Source organism: Eleginops maclovinus, chromosome 9 (assembly GCF_036324505.1).
Source record: "Eleginops maclovinus isolate JMC-PN-2008 ecotype Puerto Natales chromosome 9, JC_Emac_rtc_rv5, whole genome shotgun sequence".
Lineage (NCBI taxonomy): Eukaryota > Metazoa > Chordata > Actinopteri > Perciformes > Eleginopidae > Eleginops > Eleginops maclovinus.
Genome location: NC_086357.1, coordinates 20,850,027 through 20,874,716, shown reverse-complemented (window position 1 = coordinate 20,874,716; position 24,690 = coordinate 20,850,027). Strand labels below are relative to the sequence as shown.

The following is a 24,690-nucleotide window of genomic DNA, read 5'->3' as shown; positions in this document are numbered from 1 at the left end:
GTGTCGAAAAAGCGGAGTGGATAAAAACCGGCTGAGCTTCAGTACTCCTTTGTGGATGTACTGAGAGCCAGGCTTAAACTACTTGAAGCTTGCTTTGATCTCAATTGCACAACAGGCTCATGGGGTTTAGCGCTACGTAAACAGTATGTAGTACAAATCCCACAAGAAAAGAATGAACACACAAGAGTCTGACTTACAAACAGCAGGTGTTTCTTCCAGTCCTCTAATGTGCAAACACAGAGGGATATTGTACATGTGCTTGTGTGTTCGTTTCATATTTACATTTTTTACATTTACCTGTTTTCTGAAAATCTCTTTTTATTTGTGTTGTCAAAACAGGGGAGAAGGAACACTACAAAAGGTTTACCCCCCCCCCCCCCCCCAAAAAAAAAAAACAAGGTCTACAGCTGCAGCAAACAATGATCAAAGTCATCATAAGGATCCGGATTAATTTACTTACAGGGTTTAAGAGGAAAAACAAAGGTGATATTTTTGCTAAATTAAATTTGCTGAAAGTATGATGACCAAAAACACACTAAAAATGATAAGGCTAGGATAAAAATAATTGAAAGAAATAAGACAAAGATTAAATAAATTGAAGAAGTTAAAAGTACTACTGTGAACATGACCACGACCTACCTCATTATAATAATCAACGATCATCTGAAGAATCTTCTTCAGGTTGTTCATCTGAGAACGCACACAATATTATGAAATGTAACCTAGTTTAGTCCCGCTCACAACAGAGATTTACTTAATTTATGTTCATGCCATCACAAAACCATGATTTTTGATATGTATGCAAGAAAATATGCATTTTTGACAGCAGATGTTTTGATCTGTCTCTGCAGTCTCCTTATCTGGCATGCCACAATGTCTAAGGGAAATAGGTCAATTGGGGGGGGGCGAACAGAGAAACAGTCACAGCCAACAGAGGGAGAGAGAATGGCATGCATTTAGTATCCAAATTACATTACATATAGCTGACAAATTTGGACAAACATACATGAACACATTTCCCCAGAGGAGTCAGAGAGCAGGGTCAGAGAGCAGGCTAAGCCAGGAGCAGCACCAGCGCAGGAAGTCAGTGTCAAGGACAGTTAAGCAGGGTTGAAGCAAACAGAGGATTTAGCACACGGGGTTTAAGCAAAACATCAACAGAAAAGTCAGAGAGAGCAGACAGAGGACAGGGAACACTCCTTTGTACCTTCAGTCTCCAGTTGTCCTCAACATCTGGTTTGATACGAATGAGCCATCCTTCAGTGAACCATGATGGGTCTCTGCAGCACACAGAGGGGGAACAGTTCAACACAGGGCAATTCATTGTGGATGATATTCAATATTTGCTTTCTATGAACTTTATTTCACTCAAGCAAATTACTTCCTGCAGTTTCCAAATAATTCATGCAGGAGTTTTCTTTCTTTCAGCTGTAGTAACCGTGACAGTACTGCCTATCTCATGAATCAACACAGGTGGTGCTCTTAAAACAAACTGTTGTTGTTGATTTTCATGTCTCACAATAATATCTGATGTTGGCTGTTTATGATTTACATAAATGAAAAATGTTTTGCACCATTAAAAGTGTGTGTCTACGGTGTCTTACATTTGATGCAGTGCTTGTGATATGGCCACTCCTGTGGTCAGCTCCCCCACTGTTATACAGGGTGCAGGAGTGTTGAAGGTCTGCAGCTGAGAAGCATAAAACACATCAGTAGAGTAGAGCGAATAAAACATTGTTAAGGAGGCAGTGACATGCTGCCTACTGCATTATTTCCAAGCCATCACCGGAGCGTGTCCTCACAAAACTGCAGATGTGTTGAGATAGTGTACCTACATCCAAACCCCAAAGAATGAATAAAGGAGAGAGGAGATAGTGCCTGTCAGGTTAGGACAAAGGCTTCCCCTCTTAAGTGAAGATGTAAATAATTAAGGTAGCAGACATGGTGTAAGGTGAATTCTCCTCAGCTAACATCATTTTACTCAAATAGGAGCTGGAATAGGAAGTGTGTACTGCACATATCCTATTAATGATGGAGGTTATTACCAGACTTATTCAAAGGCTTTTAGTTTGAGGTCCAGTCAGTATAAAAAGTCCACTCTTTGGCATAACACCCGGTACACTTAATTAGATAGAAGATAGATAGAATCGGAGGATGAAACCCTCTTTATTAGTCACATACATGCACACAGCAGAGCACACACAGTTAAATTGGTCCTCTGCATTTAACCCATCCTAGTACTAGGAGCAGTGGGCAGCTATTGTGCAGCGCCCGGGGAGCAATGGGAAGTGTCCGGTGCGTTGCTCAAGCAGGGCCTATGAAAAACTGGGACCTCTCCAAGTAGCAGTCCAAGCCCCTACTTACTGAGCCACTGCTGGACACTAAATAAAAGTCGCACTAATGGGAGATCTATGTCAAATATTATGTATTCTTTCTTTGCATGGAATCTTTTAACCACCTTCAGTCCTGGTCATCATCAATACCCAAGATTCATTCATTTACATAATGCCAAATACATCAATTGAATTATTTGATATATACTTATTAGCAACAACATAGTTTTTGAAGCATTTATTGGGTGCAGGAAACAAGGATAAAAAACATATCTGATAGAAAATGGCTCAGTCTTTTGTTAAAGAGTAGAAACTCCAAGTTTTATGCCATATTTCTAGATAAAGAGTCGGATACAATATAATGCATGATTTGATATTGTAATGGTTCTGGTATTAAAAAAATGTGAGTGTCTGTATTTGGAAACATGTTTATTTATTCTAAAAGCTCAAGTTGAAACCAAGTAGAAACGAAACAACTTGCTTGCCAAAAGTCAAGACTCTTAAGCAAAGCCAAAATGGTCAAAACATTTCAAATGAAAAAGCCTGATACTTCCCTGTGAGGCACAAGGTTTAGGGTTTAATCTAACCTCCTACTTAATTGTAAGACATTACCACTGTTGGTCAACAAGGTAACTGGTGTGGATTAGACATAGCCTCGGGATTTATGTGTCAGATAACGCTGGCACGAGATCTAATAAAACAACCAACACACCGTGGATTCACCACCATGAAAAGGGACAGGTGCAGCACGCTAGCTACACAAATGAAGGACACTTGACTAGTTTTAGCTTCATTTAATCACTTACACAAGGTTAACATGTAAGACAGCAACATTGAACAAATATCTCATAGTCAATTGGATTAACTCTAAATACGGCAAGGGTCGACTACACTAAAGGACAGTGTTGTCTGTGTCCCTTTAACTTTAGATTTATTAGCCTGCAGTACCAGCTCTTATCGTTACTATGCCGGTGGGCTGACACTGTTGCTACGGAGACTTTAATTAAATAACGACTGCAACTGAAGCTGGTTGCAGTTAAAACGATGTTGCTTAGCGACGAAAAAAGACTATCTGCTCTCGTTTATATTTTGTCTGCTTTTCTCTCAGTGTGTAAAGAGTGTTTTCGCTGACCCCCCCCCCACTACCTACAAACAGGTAAATCGCTTCCATTATTTCCTTGTATCAGCTGGAACATTCACATAACGCTATTAACTGAAAATGTAAATACAACTCACCCATATTTCGAGGCTCTCGGTCAGTGCCATTTTATACTCGTCCGATTGTTCCATTTTAGCTTAAAAGCTAAGGTATTTTCCTCCACCTGTCAGCAAAGCTCTTCCGCTCCTTTCCTCTGCATTTGACCTCACCTGCTGCCAAGAGGTAGCGCTCTAACGCTAAACACGTAAACTTGACAACCACTATGGAAGTGCTGTCAGTAAAATAACGTAAAACGTACGCGAATGGCGCAGCTTAGTTCTTCGGCGTTTACTTGTTTATAGGCTCCGATTTGAGATGAAGGGAGGGAAAAACAAGACATAACCAATCAGCGTTGAGATTTGGCAAGATTGACAGCAGTTAAACCTCACTGTAGCCAATCAGTGAGCAGGATCTGCGATTAAAACACGCCTCCATTTTCTGGCCAAAATCAAAACATTTCTGATCTGTTTAAATATGAAATGGCTAACCCTCATAATTAATGGATTATAGATATGTAGAGAGATTGAGGAATTACATTAGAAGGGAATATAACACAGTCAAATGTTATTTATTTTTCTATTAATATCTAAGTATGCCACTCCTCAATCTGCCGCTGTACCTCTACTAACTGATATACTGTATATTTATAAATGAGCTACAATCAAGTTTAAATTCAGTCTTTAACTGAATACATGATATATACTAGCTTATGTATACATCTTTATTATTTACCTAACTTTATATTTATTTGTTTAAACTTTAGCCCTATAGTTCACAGTAACTATTATGTCTCAGATACAGATTTTCTTTTGACTTGTGTCATTTACATTTTTTAGATATTTATTGAGAAATGCAGTACACTACATAAACAAACACAATTGTGTTGTCCCTGGTCGCAGAGCAAAACAGAAGAAAGAATGAGTTAACATGGTAAAAACAATAAGATACTAAAACAGGTACAAAATGAGATGCAAGCCACGGTTTGAAGGACTACATGACCTCACCCTATTGCCAACAGAAATAATAACCCTGCACAGCCAGTTTTGCAGGTATTGCATGGAGTTGGATATTGAATATAAATGAAATGTTAATCCCTTTTAACCATAATTTTATTGGCCACATTAACTGGATATAGAAAGTGTTTTTCTGTAATCAACCTTCTTTCAGACCGCCACTTAAAGCTTGGCAGCATGCTAACTGTTCTCTGAATATTAATTCTTCCCCATGAATATAATAAACCTGCTCACTCTAACCATTTTTATATCTAAAGAGCATGTCTGTAATTATAATTTAAGGGCTACATTGTGTTATATACTAACTCACTCATGTCGCGTCACCTGCTCTCTGAGCCACACACTGAACATTTCCAACAAAGCTTGAGGAATATGAGATGCATCAATACACTTATCACACATTCTTACATTGGGGGATGGAGGCTACTTTGGGAAGTTGTTGATATTTCACATTCCTAAAATCAGCGTGAGACTGGACTTTAACCCTGCGGCCTGCGGCCTGCGGCCTGCGGGAGCGTCGTCTGTCCCGTTTTTATTGTCAGTAGGTGAACTAGTTTGTTTTATCTCCTGAGCTCTGCTACTACTAGACCCTGACTCTCACAGACTGATGGCTGCTATTTTTAGATGACCTGAACAACATTGACACTTCCCCCCTCCCTTCTTTAGCTCCTGAAGTGAGGTGAAGGGCCTGAGTAAATATTTGTCTGCATATTTCTGCAATGGCTGTCATGCTGAATTATGTGAAGTTTATCAGATTTTCACTGACCGTCAGATACCCTTTTCAAATCAAAGTTCATTTATTATAGTGGTTTCATTTACCGCTTTATTGCTGAGTCATTTTGATTCACTATTACTATACTAATATTAAAATAATATCAATGATGCCGTTTGCTGAAAACAGAAATCTACCTTTGGTTTTATGAATGTTCTGATTATTGTTGCTGGGTTGATCATCAACTGCTGAGTGTTTCTACAACCCTCAATGTAGTATGGTGTGAATGTCAGGGACATTAACATGCATTTCACAATCAAAAGTTTATGGTAAGAGAGGAGTTATGTGAAGCAGGTCTTTGTCAGAGTAAACTTTGGGTCAATGATTGGCAAAGTCAGATCTAACCTACTTCAACAAAGCCTGGCTTTGATCTAGTGGAGTGTCATGTGACCCCAAATTGTTTGCCTCTGACCAGACTGTAGGTCAGAGCTTTCTTTCTTTTAATATCTAAGGATTTGCATACTTTAAAACTAAAAGTTAAAGACAGGCTATTTTATAGCACAACTGTGTACAAACCACTGCTGTATTCATCTGACTGCATTACTGCTCCTGTAAAGCAGGAAGACCCAGACAGCCGCTCATTGGAAGGTGTAGTTAATCATTAACAGGCAGCTTTATTCTCTGCAGTGATGCTGCCAGGCAGCACTTCACTTCCTTCCAGGAGACAGTGACGACCTGTCAGCTGCTGTTTCTAGCTCAACCATGCACCCTTACCGCAGCTCTCAATCCAGGTGAGTCTCTTCTACAAGAAATTGTGATTGTTATCGCAGAACACAAGTGGAGATGTAATTCATAAACTGCATTTCAATGATAATTCAGGTTTTAGTTTTTGGCAAAATGTTCATCTGATGAGTAATTTTCTAGACCAGAAACAACATGTGCATGTTCAAGAGTTTTTAAAACACTGTTTGATGGCTCCACAATTACAAAAATAATGACAGTATTGATTCTGTTTATCTGTGTCAATAGCTGACTTTATTTCATAAAATTATAACTGTAATCACAATTAATTGATTTGATGATAAAAGCCAGGTTGTGATGCTGAAGATGTTTAAGATGCTTGGTGAAAGTACAGATAGAATTTACATTATTACTTAGAATGCTAATTTTTACTTTCCATCTTGAACCACAATCCATGTTGTTGCAAGATAGCTTCTTATCTGAAAAACTGCTGCAGTCAGAGCATCAGCATCTGTCATCCAAAAAGAGAAATGAGCTGAGTGCAGTCATACTTCACAAATCAATCTGAAATCGTTAGTTTTGACACTCATGACTAGCAGATATGCAAATATTTCAGGCGCCTGTATCACTGTCGCCATGTTGTGTCACGTTGCAGTCTGGACCGTCTCTCCTCTGAAGGCTCCGGCGGGTCATGGCCACCTCATGACATCCAATTCTCTGCTGTGCACACCCGAGCAGCCAGCGTTACAGTTGATGTGCCGCCATATGGTGAGAACTTCACTCAAATACACAGTGAGCACATGAAGCTGATTTATTCAATTATTTCAATCTTGAACTGTTGGTATTTTCTGTTTCCTACTTTTCTTTTATGTCGTCAACAAACATTGACCATGGGAAAAGCACACAGGCAATACACAATCTTATTACTGTAAGGCACTCCTGTGCGATTATTATTATTGCTTTGTTTTATTAGGGTCAGATATGGAGAGAGTTGCTGCCAACAAATGATTATAATAACAGTTTACATATAGTCCAAGACTTGCCCTAATAGGAATTCTTAAACATGTATTTTGTGGCTAATATAATTTTCTTAAAATTATATAATCTATAAGAATACTTAATTTGGCCATAAACTTTTATTTTTTCCACCTCTTGTGTCTTAACATATGTTTCTGTGTTGTTCTCTTTTCATCTCATCTCTTTAGGAATCTGCACAGTCATGTCCATCCATTAACAGAGACTCGCATTGTCCGGTGTGTTTGCAGACGGCCAGCTTCCCAGTCCAGACAAACTGTGGCCATTTGTTCTGTGGTACAAGATTCAATAACAACTCAATTAATTTGTGTATTTGATTACTCCTTCATCTCAGACTGGATTAATTCACTCTCATATCTGCTTACCTGTTACACCATGCCTTATACCTCTGTTGATTTATTCGCTGATCAGTGTAGCATCCATGCGTGTCTTAGCCTTGAGGCCTGTCTGTTCGGATTACAATAATAAAGTGTTGCCACGGTTTCTTCTTACCTGACAGCTTTACTCAAATCACTCTCAAAGGTGTTGGGTTATATAAGATGTAGTGTGGCGTGTCATCCAAAAAAAAAAAACACGTTCAGTTAGCTGTTAGCAAATATGCATAAGTGAACATGAAATGCAGATCTGTAAGTTCAATATGTTGATTTCTTTACATCAAATTAGTATTATAGTATTGAATACCACTAATAAGTACAGTCTTACCAAATACAGGGGATTCTGGGCAGTCTTATAGACATATTGTAAGCACAAGGGATCAATACATGTGTTTGAGTTTAAAACTTTAAAAAAAGAGAGGATTGTGACTTAATTGGAATTGAAACACACATACATCTTTAAAAAAAGCCTCCAAAACAGTATTCCATTCTAAGATAAAGCAATCTTTACTGAGAAATGGTTGTCACAGTCTAAACAACCTTTGTCAGATCATATAGATATTTTTAATTCCAGCACCTTCACCATAACATACTGTAAACACCTAACACAGTTGTCTTGACCTACTTACCTGTGTCTTACCCGGCTTTTTATATTCAGAGCCTTTTTTAACCCTTTGATCATCCAAACACTTCTGCCTGTTATAATTAACAACGTGTCATACTGTTATTTCAATGCATGAGTGTCATGCTTGCATCAGAGTTTCACCAGAATGATGCAATGTAGTATAAATGTGATATAATAAGTGGATGAGTATTTGTTTATGTTACTCTGCAGCTCCCTGTCTGATCGCCTATTGGAGACATGGGTCCTGGTTGGATGCAATAAGCTGCCCTCTCTGCAGACAGAAGGTACACTATGCATAATCAGAATAAAAGAGTGAACATTGAATAAAATGAACATTGAAGTGAAAATTGAATACAATTTTCTTTTTTTCCCCCAGGTCAACGTGCTCTGTAATCTATTTAACGAGAGTCGATCAGACAGTCAGTCAAAGGAAGTTCTTGGGGAAATCACAGACTACAACAAACGCTACTCTGGAGCCCCAAGAAGGGTCAGTATTTTAACTCGTTTCCAAACTTTTCTTAAAGCTTTTTTACAAAAGACTTTGCCTATGCCCAACCCTTAATCTGAATCAGGTGGTGCACTTTTCTCTTACATTCGATCACGAGAAAAAAGTTATAATTCTTCCAACGTTTCATCTTATGATAGCTTTGGCAACAGGAATACCACTTATGCAACCACAGGGATTTATTGCCCAACAATGCCGCACAAAGGAGGCGTCTGGTTGACACAACTGGCTTTGACACACTTTGTTGCCCTACCTCGTATCAGTGTTCCATTTCCTTTTCTTTTAAAATACATACACAAAGGGTTTTCCACATTGATATTGTTCACCTAGTTGTATATAAAAAAAAAATGCTAAACTTATGAAAGAAAAACTTGAGTAACAGCACAAATATAATGTACTAAAATTCTCATTACTCCCTTTTAACCAATGTTTCACCGCAACTACCATTTTAATTTCCTGTGATAGAAGTGCTTAGCTACAAATTTGAAGCGTTTTCAAAATAGATCAAACCTTTCGGCTGAAAAGTATATTTTTCTTCTCATACTAAATTAGTCGTGGCACATGATAGTTTCTTCTATATATTTCATTGCCTTTGAGAAACAATTTACATGTGCCCAAACAAAAATACAAAGACAATTTTTTCATCATGTTTGCATGTTCATATCGAGAATTATCTCATTTGTTTTATTCTGACCTGTTGTTCTGATCTGCTCACTGACCCCTGCAGGTAACAGACTACCTGTGTGACGCACCTCTCCTCCTGCATTTGCTGACCAGAAGCCTGGGCACCATGGGAGGACTGGTGTGGTTGTTTTTCTTCAGGGTGGCTCTGTGCTGTGTGGGGACTTTGGTGTCCATCTCCTACCCACCTCTGGACTCCGTGTCCTCCTCCTCAGCAAATCCTCTGGAAACAGACCCCTCCCTGTGTGGACTGCTGGGGGTCCTCGATGACCTGGTGGTGGTCATCCTGCTGCTTATCTGCGTTATCAACATCAACCAGCAAATGGCGCCAGAGAGAGGAGGACACTCTGCTACAAGCTCACAAGGAGTAATGGGGAGTCCACTGTAGACAGATGCTGCTGGACTCTCATTGGATTTCTTCCTTCTGTATTTCTCTGGATTGATAAATCGAGGCAAGAATATTGACAATAGCCCAGCGTGCAACAGTCGTGGACTCGGCTGATTGTAAAGTGTTTACAGAGCCTATGCAAGACCTAAGCCTTGAACTAATTAATCAATATTAAATAAGCAATATTTAGCAATTTGATCTTTTATTTTAGTCATATTCTCATTCATCTAACTGTGGAACATTGTTGTCTTTGTTTTACAATTAAGCTCAAGATTCGCTCTAATGTCAGTTCTTAAATATAATGACATGTAAATACTTAATATTGTGAGGTTTCTTTTGAGTGTAAATGAAGAATATTTATGTGTTTTTTTAAACAAATTAAACACTACACATGATTATTCAGTTTTTTAAAATTATTTGTTATCAAATGATTCAATTTTTAAAGTTTCAGCAGAGCAACACTGATTGGACAGTACAGATTTGAAACATTTCCAGTAGGAACCATTTGGAATGTATAAAAGTCAAGAAGGTCTCAAAGTCATAAAGTATTACAGCAGGTTTCAGTAATATTGCAAACACAAAAAGTACCACAGTAAGTAAACAAATGCATTACATAGTTTCAGTTGACCCACAACCCCCGGAGACTATAATACTACTTTGGCAGGATCCGTTTTATACAGTATCATCACTGTGAGTTGCTGCACCAGGTGGCTGCGTTCTTGAACATGCGTAGCCAGGGTGAAGGTGTGAGGGACGGCCTGAAGTCCCTCGGAGCCCAGGGCCACTGCCAGCCCAGGGTGCAGCGCTCCGGGTGGGGCATCATGGCCAGGTGTCTCCCATCCTTAGAGCAGAGCCCTGCGACACCCTGCGGAGAGCCGTTCGGGTTCAGCGGGTACTCTTCAGTGGGGTGACCCTGGTCGTCCAGGTAACGTATGGGGGCTAGCCCACCAGAAATGATCTGGCCCTCAGCCAGGGAGCTACGGAATTGCATCAGACCTGTGGAGAAAATACATTGGAGGTAAAATCAATACGACATACAGCTGCTGATTACAGAACAAACTGACCTGTGACTCATGAGTCAGCAGAACGAGTTGCACAAGTTTAAAGGGTTCTTTGCTGATTTACTTTTTTTAGTTAAAATGAGAGCCTGAACGTTTGAACTAATGTTTGCAGATCTTTTCACATTGTATAGATTTAATTTAATTAATGTATTTGTTTAATGCATCACGTGCAAATCTTAATGAATCTCAAATAAGACACCAGATTTAGCTACTAGCCTAATTCCATCTGTAGACCCTGAACAGGGGAGCTGCTATTTTTGGTTTTACATTATAATTAGGCGAGTGCCACAAAGAGCTTCACCTGATGTACCTGTCATTCCTGTCATCATCATTTGCAATTAATTGATTTGTAGATTGGTGTAAGTCGGATTTCGCCTTGTGGTACATTTTGCAGGTAGTCTTCTATTGCAGTTAGAATGAAAGCAACTGATTTATACTAGTTGCCGCCATTAGGATATTATTGAGGCATTACTATCAGCAGTATCCTTTCATTCTGCTGCTGAAGTTTTTTGATTAAGCTTGCGTTGATCCGCTGTGCTCTCAGGAAAAAAATACAGAAGTCTGAACCACGGTACAGGGGAGCTTTGTCATCTGTCATTTTGGTTTCTGTTTAAAAGGCCAAACAAGGTAGGTGTAAAAAGGCTTTGAATTCAATAAAGACTTTATGTTCTGAACAACCTTATGAGTCTGTCAGACCTAATGTTATTACTAAAAACAGAGGACTGCTCGTACCAGCTTCATTTACTTTTGTGTCAAGTTAAGAAAAAACACATCATCGACTTCACACTACTGTACCTTCTCCATGTGCAACCCAGACTCCCAGAGCTGAACCCTCCATGCCTCTGAGCCAGATGGACGGGGACTCCTGGATCCCAACACTGACAAAGCGAGACTCAAACCGACCAGACTTATTATGGGTCAGCGCCACTTCACTCTCTGGAGGAACATTTGAACTAATTAGAAAGCAATCTGATCACAGCAACCTCTGCAAAAGGTCTCCTCTGTTATGATGAGTATCTCTTCACATATTGACAATGCATCCCATCAGTTTACTACTATAGAATTATTTTTCCTCTTACCTGCTCCATCCTGACCCTCTCCCACCCAGCCCAGCAGGGCGAGCAGCTGGCAGCCATTACACACTCCCAGACTCAGTGTGTCGTCGCGCCGCCGGAAGCGATCAAACTCAGCCTTAGCCTTGGGGTTATATGCAACAGTAGCAGCCCAGCCTAGTATGATGGATGAAAGGTGTCACACAAGAATAAAGTGTATTTGAAAGCAGTGAAAGACCTACGGACAAGTGTTTATTTGCCTTTAGCTGATCCCAGGACGTCTGCGTAGCTGAATCCACCGACGAACACGACTGCTTTGAAAGACTCCAAAGTTATAGAGCCTGAACACAAGTCCTGCATGTTGACATCCCACGCCTACAAAAACAAAAACAGACAATAGTCAGCAGCTATAGAGTCTACATACAGTTCATTAAGTAATTAAAGCTCTTAAGTTACCTCGAAGCCCGCCATATACAGGGACACGCACATCTCTCTGTCTCCGTTACTGCCCTCTTCTCTGACCACAGCGACACGAGGCTGACCTCCACCTGAAAGACACGCACAAATCAGAGAGATATTAAAACTACTCAAACATTACTTTTAAATATCACTGCAAGGAAAACTGTTGTCTTTTTAAAGCAGGAGTGCAAAACATCTCATTCTGGTGAGAAATCTGCTATACTACAAAATACAGAAAGGTGTGCCCGGGGGCGACAGGCTTAATCAGCTTTTAGTGAAACCAAAAGTCCCGGACTCCAATTTAATGTGGTAGCTTTTCTTGCAATTTGTGAAGAATGTTTGTGTAACCAAATTATACTCAAGAATGAGTTGTAGTTGCATACAGTAAATTATTGTTTGTGTCACCAATCTTGTTTGGTCTTACTGAGCTGGCTGATGCTGGGCATCACAGAGGGGTCAAAGGTGAGTTTGAAGTATGGCTGCGTCCTCTTGGCCAGCCCTTCCTCTTCCTGTTTCACACAGATCTCATTGGCCTGGAGGCGCTCCAGCTGGAAACTGGTGTCCTCCCATAATGCTCTAAGGTGAGGCAGCGGTTCTCTCAGCACCTCCTGTCCATCCACCCGAACTCTGACCTGTGAGAGAAGGGAGGGAAAGGGATAACATTGGTCAGGATCACAGATGAGATGAAAATCATTGAGATTCATAGTGAGGCTAATGTCTCACCATCGCCTCAGGTCCAAAGCCGCAGGTTCTGCCGACACGATGGCACTGCATGCCTGCGTTGCTGTATCTCTGACACACTGTTTCCACATTGAGCTGTGAAACCTCCAGAACCAAACCCAGCTCCTCGCTGAACAGCAGCTCCATGACTGGGAAGACAGACGTGGCAAAAAGCAGTTCATGATTACAACTACACAGTTTGTATTCAATATGAATTGTATGGAAACCAAACAAAGAGACACATCGGCTCACTAACCTCCAGTTCCTTGTGATGACAGCTCAATGTCAATCCCACGGTTTCCTGCAAACGCCATCTCTAGCAAACAGGAAATAAGGCCTCCATCGCTGATGTCATGTCCCGCACTCAGCAGGCGATCTGAGCAAAAAAACTCCCGATGTCAGCCTCTTGTAATCCATCTTCCACAGTTTACAATTTCCCAAAATCTTCCTTAATCTAATCTATCTAACTCTATCTAATTTTAATCGATTCCCTGACTAGAAAACAAACTTCTTTTTAAAGTCAAAGGGCAACTTCAATTTCCCCTCGTCATTAGCGAATAAAATGTGAAAGAAAAAGAGCTACCTGGTCGTGCTGCTTTTATTAACTGAAAATACACAGTAAGCCTCTGGTGGATGTGTACCACAGTATATGCTGTTACAGAATAAATTGAGGAAGGAAAAACAAGCGAAAGGAAAGTTGGTTCACAGACAGAGGATCTCTGTAAACATTGTTAAACTTCTCTCTCCTGTGGAAGATGGCTCTTTGCTCACCTTGTATGAGTGCCTGTGTGGTGCTGAAACAGGCGGTGAACAGCTCTGGTTTCTCCAGATCAGGAGAGCAGTCTCCCAGCTGACTGAAGCACTGAGCCAGAGCAGAGCCTCCCAGACGATGACGGCCTGGACTGAGAGGAACCCACAACAACAAGCCTGCAGACAGAGGACAAAGAGTCTGTTACTGAAGAGTGTGTGTGGGAATATGTGTGTATTGTTAAGTAAGAAGAGAAAGATTTGTCCTGTGGGTGAGATAACAACAAATCAAATTCAGAAGTATTTTTTCTGCCAACGGAAAACAAAACATTTGAAGGCTATGAATAAAAGACATATGCCTTCATAGTTGCAATACCAAACACCCCCCACCCCCCACTAGCATTATTCTTGGGGGCTGGAGTTGCAAAGACAACCTGAACGATTTCAGTGTTCCTCAGAGCCAACTACTGGCAACAAATTCAGAGAAATACTTAGGCCATCAGGGAAAAAGCAAGATATATATTAAAATATATCATATTGTAATTCATTCCCAAAGCTGCTCAGAATAATTCTGTGGCTCTACTGCCAACAGCCCGAGGTGTCTCTCTCTTCTCCATCACTGCAACACACATTACTACTAAGCTTCATACATAAATATGTGCAATAATGTCACCAGTATGCAAATAAGCCTTTACCAAATACTGGAGACTTGACAATTTTGGAACTAATGCTAGTAACATTTATTGGAAAATGACTGCAAAGGACTCACTGCCTTTTATTTTTAAAATCTTTGTGAGGTCAAACAAACAACATTTAAATCATGACCGGGAACAGACAGAGATGCCTCAAAGGGAACCAAACATCTTGATGATTATGGGCAAAGTCTTTGTGTATGTTTGTGTGAGAAATACCTTTGCCATCTGGGTCCTCCAGGTCAGGTGTCACAGTGGCTGTGATGTCAGGACAAACAGCATATGCAGAAATAACCAGAGCACCTGAAAACAGAAGCAGTGGGAAAGCCAGGCTTAACGAATCAACTCTCAACACACTTCAGTCAGTCGAACAGACACACCCTCAATGAGAGACACACACACATAGACACAGTGAGAGTACCTGGAGCTTTGACCGTCTCTTTCCCCACTCTGGCGGCCATACTCAGAGAGTCCTTGCCTCCATCGATGGCCACCCCCAGCTGACCCATGACCTCACACATGGCTTTGCAGGCCTCCCACAGAGAGGCACCCTCACCAGGCAGCTTGGCCGCCCACATCCAGTTACCACTGCACTTCACATCCTGAAACCAACCACATTAGACATTTATATCAAATGAAACGAAAACATAACATCTGTAATCTGTAGGAATGTTTAAATGAGATAAGATCCAGAGAGATTTTTTTTTGTATTTACGGGGAAAAAGGGATGCTCTATTGATGGAAAAAGGACCGCATTATTTTTTATCTGTCATGTTTTTGACTCTCCATCAAACGCTCACCTTCAGAGCCGTGACTCGAGCAAACACTAAGTTGGTCAGAGCCTCTCCCACAGCCATGCGAGCCCCAGCTGACGGACAGAGCAGGCCTTTAATTGGCTGCTCCCCGATGGCAGTCGCTGCTCCCTCCAGACCAAATGGTGACAGAGCAACAACAGCCACGTCGGCCAATGGGGTGTGGAGTGGGCCGACGCATTGTTGCTGGGCAACCAACCCAGTCACAGACCGGTCCACCTGAAGGGGAGGGAGGGAAGACACAGGGAGTCACAAAATGTCTGCACAAAATGTACCCTTTTAGTTTTAGGTTTATAGCTCAATTGTGACAAAGTGACTGAAGCTTTTGAGACAGCAAGACAAGGGTGAGAACTAGAAGCATCAGAAGCACAAGAGCAGTGACACAATAATAGCAAACTCATTTGAGGAAAAAAAAGGCATGGTGTGTCGCAGGGGGGAATCACATTCAATAATCAGAAGAGCAAGATATGGGGGTTGAAGACCAAAATGGTAGAGATCATCTTAATCAAAAGAAGAAAGAAGGAGAAATAAGTTTCTAAAATGAACGAGTAACTATGATGCTCTTTAAGGAAACCTCTGTTTGAGTTGCACCACAATGGGTCAGGGGCGGGTCAAGCATTTTTGAATACAGAGACGGATTGACACAGAGATGACAAACACACCTTGTTGGTCAGGTAGCGTTTGGACGCCACAGCAGGCAAACGTAAAACTCTGTCCAGAGCTTCTTTGACTTTCAGCCCAGCGGGAAGAGCCAGAGGCTGAAGGGTGGGGGCCCGACGCTCCATCTTAAACTCCTTCTGAGGCATCTTCCCCAGAACCCACTCCAGCTGCAGGTCCACTGGACAGCGGCCCCCGTCTGCCTGATCAACACTGCCCCCCTCATCATCCACCAGCACAATCTGTGGGAGAATAGATTAGAAGAACACAATGAAGCCGATCTTGAATCTATTTCAGTGTGATCAGAGGAAAACAACCACCGATCACTGAAGCTGATTAATTATTAAAGTGGATAAGGATTAATGGACTTGATCCGGGCTGAAACCTGCCTTGCCATCTCCAGTGATGTTTCCCACAAAGTCCACAGGACACTTCTCCCTCCGACACACTCTCTCCAGGAAGTCCCTGTCTGATGGACGGAGCAGCAGGGCGTTGCTCTCCTGATACTCTGCCCCCCACAGCTCTAACACACTCAGTGTGGGGTCGCCTTTCTATGAAACACAGACAGCGAGAAGAGGAAAACTATAAGAAATGGCAGAATGTGTGTGTATGTGTTTCTTTGTAGCGGTGTGCTTCTTACCTTGAATTTACTGCAGTAGATCACAGCTCCTGCTGGCTCACTGAGCTCCTTTAGCACATTACCTGAAGAAGAACATTTTATTCAACACATTATCTGTTGTGTAATCTCCTAAACTTTACATGAAATAGAAATCTATGTGTCTTCTACCACACAAGTAGAAAAGTAATTATCGCTATTGTAGCAAAGTACAATTAAAATGCCTTAAACGGGGGGTGTGGGATAAGGTTGATTTGATCATTACTGTGTACCTGACATGAGTATTTATTATGAGCTTCTTTGTTTTTCCTCCTTTTATACTTAAATGACACATTGAAAATGTATGAAAAGATATACTGTATATAGTATCTATATTTATGGGTCATAAGAAGGGAACGGATGGATACATGGTATACACAGTTGATAGTGAAATCAGTCATTTCATTCACAAAACCAGAATGTAAAAAGAGATGTTAAAATGTTTGGTGGATATTTAGTTATCAATCTCAATAAAAAGATAATAACTTTTTTGTTTCGTACCATTGCCTCCCGCCCCCTGGTCATGAATACTGCAGATTGGGTTCCCGCCGCTTCTCTCCAAACATGCCCTGAGAGCGCGGTTCATCTTCTGCTCCATCTCAGCGTCTCCCCTCTGCACCGCCCCGAGGTCCCTTTCGCTGGAGTTATCCCCCTGGACCTGAAAGCCAAAATGATTTAAGTACACTGAAACTCTTCCACCAGAGGAGGTCACTGCTGAGTGATTTACTGTAGCGACCGTACTTCTACAGACGAGGCCGCTCCTCCTCCCACGCCGATCCTGTACACCGGCCCCCCGATCTTCACCACTTCCATTCCTGATTAACAAGTGAAGCAGAGTGACAGCGTGAGTCATTAATCAATATGTGTAAATATAGACTCTGCATTGATCAGAAATGTTCCTCACACACTGAGCTAAAGCATTACCAGTCTCTGCCTCTTCTTTCTTTACATGTGTGTCTTCAATAGATCCGAGACCAGCGCTGAACATGATCGGCTTAATCCACTCCCGCCGCTCTCCGTCAGCCAGGCGCATCCCGAAAGAACGAGCAAATCCTGGAAGTAGGCAATCAAAACACATTAAATATCAATGAGAATGTGTGTCTTTCTTTGTTAAATATGACAGTAAATTAAATGTGTGAGTTTGGATAAACTGTAAATGGCATCTTTGCAACATAAAAAAAAACAGTATTTCTGGACTACAGAAAGATCTGCAGATCGATAACACAATAACTGTTAAAGTAAATCCAGGCGTGCTTCAGCCGGCCTCCCTACCTGACAGGACAGGTTCTCCAAACTTGTTGCCGTAGTCTGAGGCTCCGTTACTGGCCTCGATGGCCACCTGCAGCGGGGGGGCGAAGCTGGAAGGATACTCCCAGCCCTCCCCTTCAGACTCCCAGGGAAGAACGTAACCTGGAGCGAACAAAGAAAGTAAAAAATGTAGATGAAGAAATATTTTACATTATATTAAAGAAGGTATAGCACTGTGTTTTGCAGACCTGGGATGTGAAGGTTGCCGAAGCAGTATCCTGCGGTGCCGGCGATGACGTGGCCCCCCTGCCCCGCACTCTGCACGTCTCTGATACGACCCCCTGTGCCAGTGGTGGCTCCGCTGAATGGTGCTACACCTGCAGGTCACATGGGTTTGATAATAATTATGAGGGGAAAAATTGCATAAGGAAAAAGGACAACACTTTTTTGTGTGACTCCTAACCTGTCGGGAAGTTGTGCGTCTCTGCAGTGAAGATGACGTGTCTAACTGAGTGCCGTGTCTCATACTGGCTGGCTTGAGATGGGTCTTTTGGGTAAATACACTCCAGCTCCATCCCTTTGATACCACTAGACACACACACAGACACACAGACACACAGACACACAGACACATACACACACACACTGAGTCAGTGTGAACCGAAACACATACACACACACATGTAACAACACACACTAGACGTCCAGTCCCACCTGCTGTTGTCGCAGAACTTGATGACGTTGTTGGGGTTGCTGTGCCGCTGGGTGTCCATTATGAGACTAAAAAGAGTCTCTTTCTGCTCCAGCCCGTCGATCTCCATCCGCCCCCGGAAGAACCAGTGACGACTGTGCTCGCTGGGACACCGGAGTACAACGAAAACATTGCAGAATTAATTTTAAAAAAACTCTTAGGAACAGAAACTACAGAGCCCAGCAACATGCAGAACACAAAGCAGTGCTGCTAATCTGCTGGCTGCACACAAACCCACCTGTTGGACTGAGCCAGGTCGAAACACTCCACACTGGTGGGGTTCCTTTTAATCCTCTGGAACATTGATGTGTAGTAGTCCAGGTCCCAGGAGTCAAAGGCCAGACCTGTATCAACAACAACACATATTATTATACTGTATGTTGCAACTAAAACAGAACTCCAACCAAAGAGAGAAAATATTTTTCGGTTGCAGGTTTTTGTCTTTGTTTTGTTATAAAGGCAGACATATTTCAATATACAAATAAGTAATTTGCACTCATTTAAAAAGGAACACTTCATCCACAAAGTAACTAATTACTAAGCCCTATTTGCTCAATGTCCTTAAGACCACCTGTTTTTCTTGCAGGGTGAACAAAGAATCAGAAACAGAGAAAATGATCGATGAATTGAAGAGAATAGAGGCCACATTTGACAACGGAAAACTATATCAGTGTTTTCATGTTTGGGAAGCAGTGAGCATAAGACTTTATGAATTAGATTTGGTTTGTAATGCTGGAGTTGTGAACGAGTTTGTAAACAAATGTGTTAATAGTTTTGCTGTGGTTAAATGCAGCTCCCATCTTCTTCCCCCTCTCAGTCATCTATACACAAACGGGTTTTTTTTGTGGGTGAAGCTTCACGCTGACCGGGATGCAAATCAATCACTCAATAAATACACGCATGCACACACACAGCTAGGTTAATACAGTATTCTCTGCAGTTTTTTCGGCATATTTGTACTTGATTTGAGCCTTTCCATTTAATGCTAATTTATACTTCCAATCCACCACATTTCAGAGGTGAAGATCATATCAGTTACGTGCTACTGTGTACTCATAAAAGCACATGAAATGCTGATACGGTATAATGCAGTACTGTACTACTAATCTATTCGGTCCATACTGACAAACTACAATATTTAAATGATTTACCATGAATAAAACAAGGATGAAATAATAATAATATAAAAAGTTCCATTCTGCATAACGAGCACTTTTACATTTGGTGCTTGAGTTTCATTGCGCTGATAAATACTTTTGTACTTTATCTTATTCTGAAATTGTGCAGAATAAGTATATTTTAATGCTAAAAATACTGATATACAAGGATCTAAGTAATTCTTACAACCCTGATCCTCTGTATGAACAGCTACATGTTATAATGTCAACTTAAGAGACTGTAATTATAAAGTATACACTGTTTAAAGGTCATGTGTTGCAATCTTTAAGAACACAACCTTTACCCCATCCAGGGAAGTGAAATATTGAAGGTGAAATCAACCCTTAAGGGGAATTAATCAGCTATGTAGTTTCCAAAGTTTCAAATGTGCCCTTTTCAATTATCTTCCCAATTCACTGCTGGAGCATGGGAGAGCCTACAAAGTATGTTCTGAAATTAGTCTCATCTATCGGAGCAGCCTGTGAATATTGATGAAGCCAGGCAGAAGACAATCAGTCGAGCGTGAACATAAGCACACACACCAAGTCCTGTCTGTCACTGAAGGCAGAGTATAACGTGCTCATATGAATACGAGACAATACGTACAAATTAAATGCATTGTTTTTTTGATGAACAAAGGTTAGAGCGGGGAAATTCGGTTGGTGTGTCAATCAGGAGAAAATTCATTTAAAAACTGGCACAAATTCCAAAACAAGCCCAGTTCTTATGGTGAGAGTTTGCTGCTTTTTTAGTCACTATGGTGTCTTGGACTTAACGTTCTTGTGTGACAATTTGAAGACATCTTCCTGGCCATTCTTACATTTTTTCTAACATTTTTTGGTCAAAGCATTCATCAGTTTACTAAGAACTATTTCAAATCAAAGGACTCCTCAGCTACAGATATCATTTAAACTTAATTACAAATTCAGCCCTTTTTTTTTTTACTTAATTGTCTCTGAGGGGACAAAAAAGTCACCTGGGAAAAAAAGGATGCACTCAAAACCAAAAAGGTCAAATTACTGACTTTCCATTAACTAGAGAGCCCTTTTCTCTCTTTATGGCTTTCATTTGCTTCAACATCATCAGACACAGACACACGCATGCAAGATAATCAGCGGCATCACTGCTATCCTGTGACCAGTTAAGTAATAATGTCATGCATCATGTGACATCACGACCATCACCAGCCGAGTGATTACTCACAGAAAGCTGCAAGACTGAAAAGAGGCATAAGGAAAGAGAAAAGAGGAAGGTTAAGAACATTAAGAACGATAATGGAAAGATGGAGAGGCTGAAAAGTGCTTAAAGAGACTCTCCGTTAATTAAGAAATGGTTAAATGTCTCACCCAGATCATCATTTGCCATCTCTAAGGCTGCACGGCCCTTCCCCACGATGTCCACCTCAAACACGGGCTGTGGTTTGGTTTCCACATTGAAGGAGGTGATGGGATGTTGATAGATGCACTCTGTCATGCTGTCATACAGACACTCAATCAGCTTCTTTATGTCTCCATTGAGTTCATTCAGGCTCTGCTCCCCTTTTTTTGGCTGGAGGGGACAAAGATCTCATCAGAAGCAGAAACATGATGTGAAAATCAATTTGTGGATCACAGCCTTAGAAAGATATGATTCTGCGTGCGTGCAAACCTTGATCAGAAACCTGCGAGACAGTTCGACCCGTGTGACTTCAGTGAGGCCGACACTCTGGCAGATGGACACGGTGTTAGTGGACCAGGCGGTGGAGAAATTCAACCTGAAGAGCAAAAAGAACATGAATTAGAAAATGTTTGAAAACTTTTGGACTTTAATGTCTTCCTCAATGGTATCCATTATCTGCAGAATCACGGATAACAGAAAAAGCTATTTCTTGAAATCATTAAAAACCTTAAATTATACCATATGTTGTTTTTTTGCCTCATGGAGTTCCTACGAAAAACAAATCATGTTCGCCTGCAGTCTGTCTGACGGATTACATCTTGCATTTGCAAATTAACTTCCAATGGACCCCGGACATCTGCTTATCTCACAGGAAAACATGATATTTATTTTTTCAATCGAAAAAAGCAACCATACATAATTGAGCATTCCTCTTGGACAGACAAGATTTTTACTTAATTACTTTGGACTCTCCCATCTCCACTTTAATGTTTATTTTTTTATATTGAGACTCTACAACAAACATGGGGCTGCTAGTGGGGTTTACACGTATTGTCCTGTTGAACAATGGAGTGATTTCAGACATTAAGCAACAACCAACCCATTTCTAATTGCCAAAACGTATAGAAATGTAAAATGTTTCCATCATGAGGTAACCTTATTCCCATTAAACATCTCGGTGACAGTTCAGCAAACTTAATCAGATAATAAAAACCGTAACATGCTCCTAAAAACTCTAGAAAAAGCTAATAAGTTGGATTGAATTTTTTTACTTTCATACTGAACCAATGGAAACATATTTTGTGTGTATTGCTCGGTTCTCTCTCAGTTTAAAAAATGTCCTCAATTTAATGAAGAACATGAAGCCCATTATAGGACAAAAGCAGAGCTGCAGCTTGTAATGGAGGTCATTTATCAGACTGTAGTGGTGGTACCTGGGTCCAATTTCCACCAGTTTCTCCCCGCTGCCCTCTGTGAGGTTGGGTTTCTCCGACAGCGGCTCGGCCCGCAGGGGAGGACGAAACAACCAGAGGAGAATCTCCTTCTGCTCGGCACTCAGACTCTCACAGCCTGCAGTGGAGGACACAGTGAGAACAGGACAACAGGGATAAATGGAAAAGACACAGGCTGTAGAGAACAGTTTGAAACATAACATTGACATTACATTTAGAAATAAAAATACACGCTGCAGAGCACCTTTTTTCTCAGTTCAAGTTTTTGTACGTCTATTAATTCTATTAAAAATATATATCATTGCACAGTTGCGGGTAATTCTTTAGCATATATTGAACGTGTTGCTATTATTCGATAGAGAAGTGGAATCAACAGACTTTCAACAACTGTTCACTTATCATTTCCCCCTTGCACGGACAAGCTGTTTTCATTAAATTATGTGATTTATCAACAAAAACAATAAAATTAACTCAATGCATTGCATACATCTAATTGAGGACTTTTTGTTAAAGGATCATTCATAATGAATAATATATATGTTTTTAGGGTGTTTTCATATAACTAGACTTCATATAACATGACAGCAGACATTTGAAGCTTCATTTAAAAAAGAAAGTGGTGCCTTACTACCTGGATAAATGGAAAAGACAGAAGATGAGGGGAAAATGTCTCCAGCCATCAGAAGGAGAATTTGTAAGCTGTCCACAAAACCTCCATATGTTTAATTATCAGTGGCCTCATCTGTTACACACTCACCTGTCAGCTCAACATTGTAGCACAGCTCGCTGCTGATGGACAGGTGGGGGTGCAGCGCGGCGGCCCTCTGTAAGGCTCGTCCATTCACAACTTCACTACTGTAGAACCGCACCACAGCCATGACTGATGGAGAGACGGAGAAAGAAATCAAGTTTAAAGATCTCCATTAATAAATTCAATCACACAATGTCTAAGATGATTAATTGTAGGCAGTGACATTGATTTACATCTTCTTACCATGTGCATATTCTTAAGTCAAGGATCAGAGGTCACTACAGATGATTGATGAAATGCAAGGACTCACACCTTCTTGAAGCTGACTTTTACCTCTACATTAGTTCAGGTAAAGAAATATCAATAATAAGATAATAGACTCAGGCCTCAGTGCAGGTATCTCTCTCCATATCTCAGGTATTCAGTGTTTTATAACCAAGAGGTTTGATCATGTGTCTTTATCTTTGTGCCGGCAGAAAACTTAAAAGGGACAGAGCTTTTGTAGTCAAGGCTCTGAGGCTCTGGATCAACCTACCCAAAGAAAACAAGGCTATCATATAGTATGTATTTTAAATCTCTTCCGAAAATGTACTTTTATCTGCGAGCATAACCTGAATTACTCGATTATTGAACAGTTTTTTCCTTCATATCTTTTTTTTTTTCATTTATATTATCAATTGTTTTGGTATCTTATTACACATAATTCAATAATACATGTATTATCATTATTTTAGAGGCAACACTGCAGCAAGTTCATGGTAAATCAAACTAATCTCAGTTTTAATACTTTTACCAAAAAACATTTTTAAAACTTCTTCATATCAATACAGGAACAGTAAGTCTAATCACTGCTTCTACCATGCAACATAATATTTATTAAAAAATATATTTTTGGAACATACATCCTAGTTGATAGGTGTTTATAGTTAGCACTTTCACAATACTGTCAGAAAATACACACATAAATATAAAATGAAAACGGTTTACTTCAAAACAGCTTTGAAACAGTTATGCCTCATTCATTACCAAGATGATACCATGTGTATCTGAAATGAACTCATCTTAAACACTCTCAGCCTCCCGACAATTAGCTCCATGATTGTGTGCATGTTGCAGATCATCAGGAGTTTTCTGTTAGCCTTAATTCAATACTCACAACAAACACACACATCACACACAAGCACACTGATTATGATGCAACTCAGGGTATTAAACAGCATGGAGGACATAGAGTCGTAAATTGTCTTGTGACATGAGATATCAGTGAAATAATGCCCAGGGTTTCCTACTTGATCACAAAAGTTGTGCGCATGTTTTGTTTCTTGTAGCTACTTGTGAAGAAGCTAAGTGGCTAAAAGGCACCAGAGTTAGCAGAAAGCTAGTTAGTAACGCTAGTTTAACTTACGTGCAGCAGCTCCGGAAGTTTGAGAGTTTGTTTGGGATAAAAAGTTGAGAAGTCTCTCACCCCTGGAGGAATCCTGAAAAAAGTTGTGCTGGACTGAAGGAGTTTTGTGGCTGAAGTCTGCAGGCAGACTGACAGGATGGATGGACCACTGTACCCACGTGGGAGACGCTCAACTGTGTACGCATGCGCAGTAGTCAGTGTACTCCAGCGATTGAGTCACACAAGATTTTAGAAACAATTTGTCCTTTAGAGTGAAGTTTGAAGTTGTCTAAAAGGTGGCAAATAAGTGTGTCGACGATATTTTGAAT

At 40.7% G+C, this 24,690-nt stretch overlaps 3 protein-coding genes across 5 annotated transcripts in view; 1 reads left to right on the top strand and 2 right to left on the bottom strand.

The window, feature by feature from the left end:
• The window catches only part of hook1 (hook microtubule-tethering protein 1), a 12,457-nt gene extending 8,666 nt beyond the window's left edge, over positions 1 to 3,791 (bottom strand). The window contains exons 1-4 of the mRNA XM_063891388.1: positions 3,570 to 3,791; positions 1,605 to 1,690; positions 1,208 to 1,280; positions 640 to 690 (exon numbers count right to left, since the gene is read on the bottom strand). Of these exons, the coding sequence (XP_063747458.1) occupies positions 640 to 690; positions 1,208 to 1,280; positions 1,605 to 1,690; positions 3,570 to 3,623 (264 nt within the window). The 5' untranslated portion in view covers positions 3,624 to 3,791. The remainder of the gene's footprint in view (positions 1 to 639; positions 691 to 1,207; positions 1,281 to 1,604; positions 1,691 to 3,569) is intronic.
• Positions 3,115 to 10,007, top strand: si:dkey-183n20.15 (RING-HC_RNF170 domain-containing protein). 3 transcript variants are annotated; one of them, XM_063891392.1, is made up of 7 exons: positions 3,115 to 3,489; positions 5,944 to 6,047; positions 6,614 to 6,765; positions 7,203 to 7,308; positions 8,242 to 8,315; positions 8,408 to 8,518; positions 9,264 to 10,007. In XM_063891392.1, exons 3-7 carry the CDS (start codon positions 6,634 to 6,636, stop codon positions 9,603 to 9,605), a joined length of 765 nt encoding a protein of 254 aa, XP_063747462.1. In that variant the 5' UTR covers positions 3,115 to 3,489; positions 5,944 to 6,047; positions 6,614 to 6,633; the 3' UTR covers positions 9,606 to 10,007. The 3 variants fall into 3 exon arrangements, with proteins under 3 accessions (XP_063747462.1, XP_063747463.1, XP_063747464.1); XM_063891393.1 differs by having other exon boundaries at positions 3,117 to 3,489; positions 6,653 to 6,789; XM_063891394.1 differs by having other exon boundaries at positions 3,119 to 3,489; positions 6,653 to 6,765.
• pfas (phosphoribosylformylglycinamidine synthase) lies at positions 9,811 to 24,533 on the bottom strand. The gene is made up of 28 exons (XM_063891387.1): positions 24,383 to 24,533; positions 22,984 to 23,106; positions 22,209 to 22,344; positions 21,265 to 21,370; positions 20,964 to 21,165; positions 18,698 to 18,803; positions 18,423 to 18,563; positions 18,172 to 18,296; positions 17,957 to 18,085; positions 17,733 to 17,870; positions 17,385 to 17,513; positions 17,202 to 17,275; positions 16,962 to 17,118; positions 16,446 to 16,507; positions 16,195 to 16,356; positions 15,811 to 16,047; positions 15,137 to 15,367; positions 14,758 to 14,938; positions 14,556 to 14,639; positions 13,669 to 13,824; positions 13,154 to 13,273; positions 12,901 to 13,046; positions 12,602 to 12,809; positions 12,175 to 12,266; positions 11,979 to 12,093; positions 11,746 to 11,895; positions 11,462 to 11,602; positions 9,811 to 10,601 (listed from the first exon to the last, which is right to left on the bottom strand). The coding sequence occupies exons 2-28, from the start codon at positions 23,102 to 23,104 to the stop codon at positions 10,291 to 10,293; spliced, it is 3,960 nt and encodes a 1,319-aa protein (XP_063747457.1). The 5' UTR covers positions 23,105 to 23,106; positions 24,383 to 24,533; the 3' UTR covers positions 9,811 to 10,290.
• Positions 24,534 to 24,690: the final 157 nt, after the last annotated feature.